The sequence below is a fragment of the Oryzias melastigma genome, linkage group LG22 (assembly GCF_002922805.2).
Source record: "Oryzias melastigma strain HK-1 linkage group LG22, ASM292280v2, whole genome shotgun sequence".
Classification (NCBI taxonomy): Eukaryota; Metazoa; Chordata; class Actinopteri; order Beloniformes; family Adrianichthyidae; genus Oryzias; species Oryzias melastigma.
Genome location: NC_050533.1, coordinates 9,941,791 through 9,953,105, shown reverse-complemented (window position 1 = coordinate 9,953,105; position 11,315 = coordinate 9,941,791). Strand labels below are relative to the sequence as shown.

General features: G+C 35.5%; 1 protein-coding gene across 1 annotated transcript; it reads left to right on the top strand.

The window, feature by feature from the left end:
- The first annotated feature begins 690 nt into the window (after positions 1 to 690).
- On the top strand, positions 691 to 10,678 carry pdcd10b (programmed cell death 10b). Its single transcript, XM_024267952.1, has 8 exons — positions 691 to 848; positions 3,301 to 3,539; positions 3,848 to 3,901; positions 4,737 to 4,854; positions 6,445 to 6,571; positions 7,563 to 7,641; positions 7,719 to 7,801; positions 9,857 to 10,678. The coding sequence occupies exons 2-8, from the start codon at positions 3,450 to 3,452 to the stop codon at positions 9,936 to 9,938; spliced, it is 633 nt and encodes a 210-aa protein (XP_024123720.1). The 5' UTR covers positions 691 to 848; positions 3,301 to 3,449; the 3' UTR covers positions 9,939 to 10,678.
- Positions 10,679 to 11,315: the final 637 nt, after the last annotated feature.

Sequence of the window (11,315 nt, the reverse complement as noted above, 5' to 3'; positions counted from 1 at the left end):
TAAAAGAATTACTAAACATGTACGGAACTCTTTCTTCACAATTTAGCATTTTACATGCACAATTTAGTATTTTGCATGCACAACTTAGTATTTTGTGCACATAAGTGAGTATTTTTGTTTATAAATAAGCATATTTTAACATTTTGTCTGCACAGAATACTAACTTGTGTACACAATTTAATATCTTCTGCACACAAAATGCAGACTTTTGCACAAAAATGCCTGTAAAATTCCAATTTGTGGCAAAAAATTGCAATTGGTGCACACAAAATACTATTTGTGCACACAAAGATACTAATTTGAGCATACAAAATGTTAAATCTATGCCCACAAAATGTGAATTTAAAGGACCAATTTATTGTTTTTATTTCTATGTCATGTCCAGGATTTGATAAGCATGTACTGAGTAAAATGTAAATTAAATACTCGTAATCTTTTATATGACTCTGTCACTAAAAAAGTAAAGTGTTTCTGCAATTTAGTACTTGTGTAAAGAGTTACTACCAGTTCTGTTTATGATGTAAAAATATACCCGTTTATATTTTGATTACTGTTTTACTTCTTCTTTTTTTTAATTTTTGCGTACTATTTATTAAGTTAACCCACAAAAGTACTACTTACCTGAAAATGATTACAACGATTGAAATGCGAGCATTTAAATGACGTATGAGACTCAGTTTCGGTTTCCGCTCTCTGATTGGATAAATGGGCGTTTACGTAGCAATGGTCCGGAAAATGTCGTTCGGGCCAGTCCGAAAAAACTTCCGCCTCAACTAGTTGTAAAGAAAACACAGGAGCTAAAAGCCAGTCGACGGAATTACCCGCTGTTTAAAGAAGTCACATCAAAGGTAGAGCCAAATATCATTTTTGACAAGTGTAGAATGATTAGCAGAACGTAGTTTGCGGAAGTGTTTAGGGCCGTTTGGGAATCAAAAGCTTCAATTTATTTGAGCTAGCTACGTTGTTCTAAGCTAGCAGTTTGCTAATATCGATTTGATCGCTTATAGGCCTCAAGTGAGTGTCTTTAAAATTAGATCGAGTTACATTTTTTAATTAACACATACAGATGTGGCACTGTTTGTTAAACATTGACATTATTTCGCCATATTCAAAATAGATTTGTCAGTTTTATGATACGTCAGCGACCTAGCCTTGATAGCTGATTAGCACTGGCCAGGGCTATCTATCTGTCTTTCGGTAGCTAGTGAACTGGTCAGTTTAGCTTCCAACTGAGACATTAAGCGCGTCGGACACATCTCAGATGAAATAGCCCAACTTAGTCTCCCTTTGTTTGAAAATTTACACTTTACCGGTGTCAGTAATATTTTATGAGGACATCTACGAACACTTGTCATTCTTATCATTCTCACAAAGCTAATACCTAACCTGTAAAATAGCCTCCCCCCTATTTACAACTTTAAGTATAATGAGTTTAAGGAACGTTGATACAATACTGTTTTTTGGGGGGTCAAAAATATATTTTAAAATGTTTTTAGTTAATTTTATAGCAAAGTTTTGTTAAAAAGAAACATTAACCGTGCCACTCCCCTTAACCAAATTAAAAAAGTCAACAGGTTTTCTTACCTTTGGCACTCGGCGTCAAAACATAGCCTCCTATAATATTCTCTGTGCGGGTGTTAGCTTAAAATTCATTAATTTCAAATTTTACTTTTGATAACTTCTAATTATCTGTAAAGAACAACTACTATTTGGAACTAAGGATATTTTCCTTCAAACGAAATTAATTTGAAAGCGATAACTTTAAGTATTTTCTGAATTGACAGCACAGGAAATATAGATTTTTAGGCTAGTTAGGATTACTTTTTTTTGTTTGTTTGTTTTACTGCAAAATTATAATAGTCTAGTTATGAAGGGAAAAAATGAAAAGCACACATCTATTGTAGAGATTTTTAAATTATAAAACGTAATATATATATTTACACACAATTTATAATCATAAGTGGTGTAGCAATCAATAAATCGAATGATCTAATTGGATCGATCTTTCTGAGGCAATCAAATCGACCTATACCATTTTGAAATCAATTAAAAATGAAACAAATTGATTATATATCTGTATTATAAGATACCATTTGGATTGAGGCACAGGTGGTTTATTTAAAAAAAAAATGAAATCATCATTAAATCCCAATATGTGGAAGCACTGCTTTCAAGTCTTTTCAAAACTCTTAGTGTGATATAATTTTTTGTTTGTATTTTTATTATGAAGAAAAACAACAGTGGGCTGAACTCGATGAAAATAAAATGTGAATGGATTTACCATTAATTCTTGTTTACTTGTTTGTATCCATATTTAAATTACACTTGATTATCTTTAGAGAAATACAAGAAATCTGGACTACACTGTTTTGTATCCAGGTATTTATCTCTGAGTCACACTGGGTGAATTTTTGGCTAAAGATGTCCTGAATCAATTTTAGATCAGCAGATTAGAGCGTTCTGAAAGAACCAATATCAACTAGGATTTGGATCAGCAGCTACAAATTAAGATATGAATAGTTCAAATGAATCGTTAAACCTCTAATAGTGACTCATAATTTTAGAATTACAACTCAAAAAACATTATTGGTTCCTTCCTTAGTATTTAAAAAATCAAAAGTACCCCCTGAAGTGCCACCAAATACTCCCCACTAGGAGTCTGTGGGCTACTTTACCTCTGATTAAGGACAGCTGGTTTTTGGGTATACTTCTTGGGTCCTGCTGTATGAATAATATCTAGTAAGGTATTTCTTATTTTCCTTTTATGGTATGCTATTGTTATAGCATTGGTTAAACATTTACTGGCAGTAAACATGGGATCATTTCTGTTTATTTGAACAGTTGACATTTGCGTTGGTCAAGTGTGACTAAAACTTTGGATGTCATTCCAGCTGGACTAATAACTGGATTGTCAGTCTCCCAACTTTTCACTTTTTCTAATAATACATATGTGTGTGTGTGTGTTAATATTTATGTTTTTGCACAGTGTGCCAACAATGTTTTGAAACTTGTATTTGAATTAATGATAGTTGTAGAAAGAGCTACCTCTATTTGGAAGTAAATCTTAGCAATATGCTGTTTTTTCTGTTAGCGTAAAGTTCCGAAAATTATTTAGACTCAAATCTTGAAACCTTATGAAAATATGTACTTGAAGAAATGGAACTGATTTAATTGAACAAGGACTACTATCTTTGTAGAAGCAGAAACAATGATCATAATGTTTACTGGAAACCAAAAACTGTTTTCATTAAGATAATCCTGATGCTAACTCTCATTATTTATTTTTTATTGTCTTTGCAGGCCACTTTCACTCTGGAACTTGTGTGGCTCGTCGTGTGTGTGTGATTGTGTGATTGTGTGTGTGTGTGTGTGAGTGTGTGTATGTGTGAGTGTGCAAGAGCTGCACTTTCTTCGTCACCAATTTAACTTGAGCTGCTCCTCCCTGGAGGATGACAATGGAGGAGATGAAGAATGAAGCGGAGACAAACTCCATGGTATCCATGACGCTGTATGCTGTGATGTTCCCAGTTTTTAATGAGGTAACATTCCCAGTCCAATTTGAATTTTTAAATATATATTAGTCCAAAAATTAATTATTTGTAAAGTTGAAAAAAAGGGTAAATGGAAGCTTACACTCATTAGTTTATCATCAAATCACAATTTAGTAACAAAAGTAGAAGACTTGATACATCTGAAACTTTTTACATTTTTGTAAATATTTCTAAACTTCTCACTTTTTGATTAAAGTTTTTTTTGCTAACACCACACCGCTCTATGTCCTGGTGTGTGTGTGTGTGTGTTTTTTTTAATAACATATACTTTTTCTTTGTTTGTTTCTCATTTCTAGCTGGAGAGAATCAATCTATCAGCAGCTCAGACGCTCAGGGCAGCTTTCATAAAGGTGAGACCTCACAAATCTAATCGGAGGAAGCTCATTTCACTCCTGTCATTTGTATTTTGCAAAGATACTCTGAGTTTGGGTCATTGCATTTGGGTACTGCAATAAAAAAAAACTCCTATTATTGGGTTGTGTGTCTTCCTGCTTTGCTGAGAGCATCTGGAGTTTAAACGAATGACTTCTGCTTAAAAAAAATGTTTCTTTGTTGAACTTCCTCTATGATGGGTGTGTCGGTTTATTAAAAAAAAAAAAAGGAACTTGTAGCAAACCTTTCCAACAAAGTATTTTTTTTTCCATTCATCTTTTTTAAAACAACAGAAATTCATAATAAAACATTTTTTATTGCAAAGATATAAAATAAACAAAAATCTTTACTTTTTTGAAGGAAAATACTTAAAATACTGGATGTTTCTCCCACAATCTCCTTACAACCTAAAAAAAAACAAGTATGTTTAGTTGGACTTTTATGTTCCTGGAATGCTTTGATGGGACTGTAAGGATAAATGTGAAGATGTGCTGATGAAACTTTAATGTGAAGGCACCTTGAATGTAAACCAAAGGCAGATATGATCACTTTACAGCTGCGTTGCTCTGACATTTCCCTCTGAATATTCTGTCTGCCCCCTGCTGCTTCCTGGCTGTAAAGTGGGCTAAATAATTCAGAGGCAGGGTGTTTGTGGGTTTGTCTGAAGCGCTCACACTTATGGACGACAGTCTGCAAAGTGCCGCCTTTGTCCTCTGAACCCCTAATTAAAGCCTCTTCTCGATTTTCCTCTTTAAGTCAGGGCAGATGGAGCTGCAGTTCTTCTTCCTCACTCTGTTATGTTTGTCCACACAGGCGGAGAGGGAGAACCCTGGTCTGACACAGGACATCATCATGAAGATCTTGGAGAAAAAGAACGTCCAAATCAACTTCACCGAATCCCTGCTACGCATGGCAGCAGACGATGTGGAAGGTGAGTGTACGAGGGAAAAGATGCTCTGACTGCATTGGAAAACACTGATGTCCATGAGAGGTTGTTAGAGCAGACGGACTAAACGATTTTATGGGATGTGTGTGAGAGAAATATTTAACCAGTTTTTAAAGTGATTTTTGGGCATTAAACCCTAGATTTTATTGTATTCAAGTCTTTTATTTTTTTTTTGCTTATTTTGGGGATTTGTTTTGTATTTAGCTCTTTTTGTTTTAGACTTTGTTTGTATAAAGTTACGTCATGGATAGTCTTCCTCATTCCAGGAAAACTCCCTCTCTGAATGAAAAAAGACTCTGCAACAGTTACTGATCTCCAGATCAAGATTCTTTCTCCAGAAATAGATCTTGGATTAAGTGTCATCACCGATTTGTTTTCCGACCATCAAATACCTGCATTCAGGTTTAAATGACGTTGGTCAATATGTAGTACTATTTGTATATAGTGATTTAAAGGTAAACTCGGTTCAATTTTACATTGTTTTCTGTTGTTTTTTTAAAGAACTATTTACAAGAAAAAAGTCCTGTGCACACCAGTGCTGAGTTGAAATTGATATATCAAAATTAGTTACATTTTTATTTAGAAATTCATCAAATTTGATTTTCCTCTTAAGTCTTTTTCTTGTATTTTTTTCAGACAAAAAAGCTGCCTCCAATTAGTTATTAATATAAGAATTCATTGTTTAATTAAAGAAAGTTCCACCATAGCTCGGTTAAAGTCATTTGCTTTGTGAAAACAGATGTTCATACCCAAATAAAATTTATTTTTGGAGGGAAATTGGACAAATACATTTATATTAAAGTAGATCCAGTTGAATCAAAAACGAAACAATTCAGTATTTTTAGCTTGCTTTTTTTTAATACACTTTATATTTTTAAACTCTTCATATTTTGTCAAAAGTGTATGTAATTTGATGTGTATGTGAGTCTGGATACAAAACTGTATGGAATGCTTCAACTTTATACCTCTTGGTAAAAACAAAAAAAATACCAAGTAATCGTGATGGTGGCAGATTTTCTGTCCCGACATGAGAATTTTTGACATGAATTGACGAGTCACCTCATCACCAAAATGACAGAAGGAAGCATTAAAGCTGTAAACGTCTGCAGTGATACCTGTAGCTCATTCGTAGCTTTCAGTTACCATGGTGATGACTGCATCCACATCTTCAGCCCCTTTTTTGCATCTTGGGCCTTGAAGAACTCCACACTTTAAAGTCTCATTCTCTCCATGTTGCTTTGACTTTACTTGATAGAATTGGTGTCAGTGTTGTACATGCAAGTGTTTGTGTGTAGCTTGATCCTGAAATGAATTGATAAGGATTCATATTATATTGAATTATAACCAGTCATTTTCACAACAGACATCAATTCCAAAAAAGAAAAAAAAAACACCTTTCATTTGGTTGTAAGAACTCCAAATATTTTCCTGCTATGTAAATCTTTTCTGAAGATTTTCCAGGTTTGTTTGTTCCTGCAGATAGTATGTGTTTTATTACCTGAACATATTTATAATTTTTTTTTATTCAGTGTCTTACTGAATGTGTAATTGTGTGCTCAATGCAATTTTCTGCAGAGTTCATGATTGACCGGCCTGAACAGGAGTTCCAGGACCTGAACGAGAAGGCCAGGGCCCTGAAGCACATCCTTAGCAAAATCCCAGATGAGATCAACGACAGAGTACGCTTCCTACAAACTATCAAGTGAGTGCGAGCCACAAAACCCGTGATTCAACCCACGATTCCCAGTCTTATTAGTGATGATCTGAAGGAGAATCAGAGTCTTTACTGTCCTTTTATTTTCTCTTTAGACTTCAAACTTCAAGTGCTTAATAATTAAGTTATAAACCTTAGAAAATGAAACTTCCTTTAAGAAAAATGCTAGTTATCTTAATGCATTTTGGGGATTATGGTGAGGCTTTGGGTGAAAAAAACATCAGTTATTGAATCTTTTTTTTGAAAAGTGTTTGTCAATAATTTATGGCTTTTCTACAGGCTTTAGTTCAGGGGTCTGCAACCTTTAATGCTGAAAGAGCCATTTGGTCCAGTGTAGTCCCACCTGAAAGTTAGATAAATATATTTTAGTTTTGTTTTTGTGACCATTTAACCATTCACGTATAAACTACAGCGTTTAAATATTCTCTACTACTCAGATTTTCTATATGTAACAACTTTAACTTCTTTATCATTTGACAGCAGCAAATACAAGTAAGTTCCTTTCAAAAAAAAAAAAAACATGCTGTCTTTAATAAGATCCTCCTGCTGCAGCAGATTTACTTCAGTTAAAAATGCACGAAAGTGGAAAATCCACCTTTTCTTTTAATATATATATGTAAATGCAATAAGATGTCATTCTAATAACAAACCACTCTGACAGTTGAATAATTTTTCTCAGTTATGTAAAAAATCTAAACCTAAATGACAAAACTTAACTAATTAAAGCAAATTAACCAAAACTATTCAAATTGTGAGCATTTTTCTTCAGAGCCAAAGAACCTCAATGGAGGGATAAAGATGTTACTACAGAGCCTCAGGTTGCAGACCGCTGCTTTAGTTGTTCTTTATAAGACACTTTTAGTCATTTAGGGAAAGATCAGATGTTTTATTGTGAAATTTAGGCAGAAAAATACTCTTAAATGACTCTTTAGTATCTTGGTTTTCTGATCATTTCATCTGTGTTATCTCTAACTCACAGAGACATAGCCAGCGCCATTAAAGAGCTCCTGGATACGGTCAACAACGTCATTAAGAAATATCAGTACCAGAATCGCAGAGTAAGTTCCAAAACATGGGAAGACGATGCAGTTGACATAAAGTTTTATCTCTAAAGGTTTTTTTTCTCCTCTTCAAGGCTCTGGAGCACCAGAAAAAGGAGTTTGTGAAATACTCCAAGAGTTTCAGCGACACCCTCAAAACATACTTCAAAGATGGAAAGTAAGTGTGAATGGAACACTGTTTGACAAGTTCAGAACTCAGCCCGGTTCTGATCTCACAAAGAAAAGTTTGGAGCCAATTTGTTTTAAAAAAATGGGAGCTTTATTTTTTTTATATGGAATATTTGTTTGAAACAAACTTAGTATATTTTTAATTCTAACCTAAAAAAAGGAGGAAAAATGGACTACAACTGTATGACACCCTCCTCTGATAGCTCACACAGTTTTATTTTTTCCTTTTTTTATGATGCAAATGCATCAGATGAGCCAAAATCATTTCCTCAGAAAATGAGACATAAAAAGTTTTATTTAGAAGGCTTGTCATCATGTCACGCTGTAATCATGTGATTTCTTAATGGTTGATAACACTTTAAATGAGTTTGACTAGATGATGATCAGTGACTGAGGTATGACAGGCCGTCGCTTAATAAACTGGTTGTTCACAGAATGGAGAGGTTTTAGAAAGCTTAACAGGCTGCTTGAGTCAGGAAGTAGGGCATGGACTCCAACCATCACATTCTTCGTATCAGGCCACTCCCACAGCAGAGTCTTATCTGTTTTAAGCACTAAAATGAATGGGAGTGCTACTCTCTGTGGTCCAAAGTCCTCTCATCTGGTGAAAGAAGAGTTTGCATTTCCTTTCAACGTCTGGAGAAAGAGGACAGACACAAAATCCCTCAAAACTCCGGTTTTGGTGATTGATTGTTCAGCGATCTAAGATGGCCTAAATTTAACAGAGAATCTGGAGAAATTTGTGAAGAGGAAATGAGAGACGCCACGCCCAACCACTGAGAATATCTGAACGCCTGGATCAGAGCAACCTGGACTTTAGAACATCCACAGACCAAAGGCCTCAATCCCAATCTGCACTAATTCATCAGAGTTTTACTTTATCTATGGTGTCATTTTTAGATACAAACATTAAGATTATCAATAGCTGTTAATAATCAAGTTAATGGAAACACTAGGAATACTTCAATCTCCACAAGATTCAATTAATTGCCTAAAATTAGGAGATCTTTTTTTTTTTTTAATGCTTGGATGCAGCCTCTGCACCCTGCAGCAGCTCTGTCTCCTGGCATTTGAAGCAAGTGAGCTCCACCGTTAGCGAAATCCACTGAAAACGTCACGTGCCCAAAGCTGAGTTCCTGATTGGCAGATGTGACGCGGCGACCTGTCAAACCTTCAGATATTAAAATTTTAGTTGTGGCACCAGATTTGCGCTGGGAGACCTTCGCGCCGCACCAGTCGTTCAAATCGCAATGTGGGACTTCAGATCGCCACATTTCACGTCTGTACCATTGAAACTGGCCGCCTCCACCGCACTTTCATGTGTATTAAAAAAAAAATCTAAGTGAAACAGAAGATAAGCCTAACATTACGGCACGGGGGTTGACTAATTTGTCTCCTTGTTCTCCTTTACATTACGCAAGAAAAGTGATATAAATGCTGATCGTCTGGTTAAAATAAAGCATCAGCTTAGAGAGAAAGTTCCCCTCTAACTGCTTGTTTTTGTCTAGATGATGATGAAAAAGTATGTTTTAAAGAAGCCTGCCCAGTGATACAGAGCGTTTAGGCTGTGTGACTGGAACTTATCTTTTAGGTGTCCATTATCACCGTGATTTATCACTTTTTAATCCACACCCAGCAGCCAATGAGAATAGAGTATTCACCCGGGCCATGGTATATTAAAGAAAAAAGATAAAATATCCTAAATATGGGTTTTTGTCGGACGTAGAAGAATATTTAGTATGTTTTGATTGTCAGTTTGATGTACATTTTTCATTTCTTTAATTATTTTTCCACAAATCTTGATGAAGACACGTTTAAAGCTTTGAATCATTTGTCAAAACCACTTCCGTATTTTCTGGAGTGGAGGTTGTGCTGCACTAAAATGAAGATGACCAATGTTTGCCATCATTTGGCACAAAAGCACTTGTTAAATATTAACTTTTTACAGAGATTGTTGGAAATGTGTGCTTCCTTCTTTGCACCCTCCTTGTGTGAAGCTTTCTGCTCACTTCAGTTTTTTTCTTTTTCCTTTTCTTTGTTTCAGGGCAATAAATGTCTTCATCAGCGCAAACCGGCTCATCCACCAAACCAACCTCATATTGCAGACCTTCAAAACTGTGGCTTAGCCTGCACCCCCCCTCCCCTCGCCGTCACTTCCTGTCATCTGAAGGGGAACAACTGAGAGAGCAGCGCAACCTTGAAGAGCGGCTCACCCATATATGTAAATTAGTTGATTTTAGGGTCGGGGTCAGTTTCATTGGAGTTGAGATTCCAGGTTTAAGAGACTGAAAAGTGCCATTTGTTTTTTCAATGAGGATTTTCCAGTCTTGAAATGGAACTGAATAGACAAAAAGGCTTGTTTAATTGATTTTATTTGGACAGTTTTAATTTATAACCCTGGTCTTTTTTTTTTTTTTTTTTTTTTGGGAGGTGATGAGGTGAGGTGTTTGTTAAAGACTAATTGCCATTTTTCTAATATATTCATGTTGATCATTTTGCTTTTAGCTTTTCACATCTGAGACCACATTCAATAGGATTAAGTCAGAGCTGCTGTTTATGCCGCTTCTCTCTTCTCGCTTCCGACTCACGGGATCTTACAGAATCACCTGGCAGCAGGTGAGACTCGCGAGGAGAGGGAAGCACGTCGGACATTGAAGAGGCAGACTCGGATTTAGTTTCTCTTTGCTATCAGAAAACAGAAAGCCAAATTACTTCCAGCACAGCGTGCGCCTTACAAAGTCCTGTAACATTCCCTCCTGTCAGAGTTTAATGAAGTGAAGCCAGTCTTTCTGTTTGCGGATGTAGAGAAAGTTCTGTATTTAACTGAGATCTGGTTTCAAATGTTCAATAAATAGTTTCAAAAGAACCACTGGGGTTTCTTGGAATGTTTTTGAATGTTGAATGCTTCCAAGAGAAATCAGAGCGATTAAAATCCCTCCCCTATCAGAACGTGCAGGTAAAAACATTTTTGTTTCACATCAGAAGAACCAAGTTTGTATTAAGAACTAACAAAACAGCTATGCTATAGAAAATTAGCTTATTTTTTTCCAGTATACCCCTTAAAGACCCACTCCAATCACCTTTTAGCCAATTTTAAAAGTGTTTCTAGTGGTCTTATTGTGATTATGCTGTTTTATTAGCCAAAATCGATATAACCAGTCCTTCTTAACATGTTTTCTGCAGAGCGGCAAGAGTTCATTAGAAATTTGCCTCTGAGTTGTGGGTGGGATTTTTGGTCTGGAGTAACCCCACCCGCACTTCCCGTCACTTATAACTGAGCTGTTCACATGCTCTCCTGCTAGCTTACAGTCTGTCACAATCCGAACCTAACATTATCGGTGCAACAAAGATAACAAGCAATATTGGAGCTATTCAGATGTACAGTTTTGAGCCAGAATCTTTTTCAAACAGCATTTTTCCATCTGCTCCTAATTCACAACTTCAATAAATTATTAAAAATGCAATTTAAAGCTCAATTTTCTTAATTGTGCCTATCATCAGAA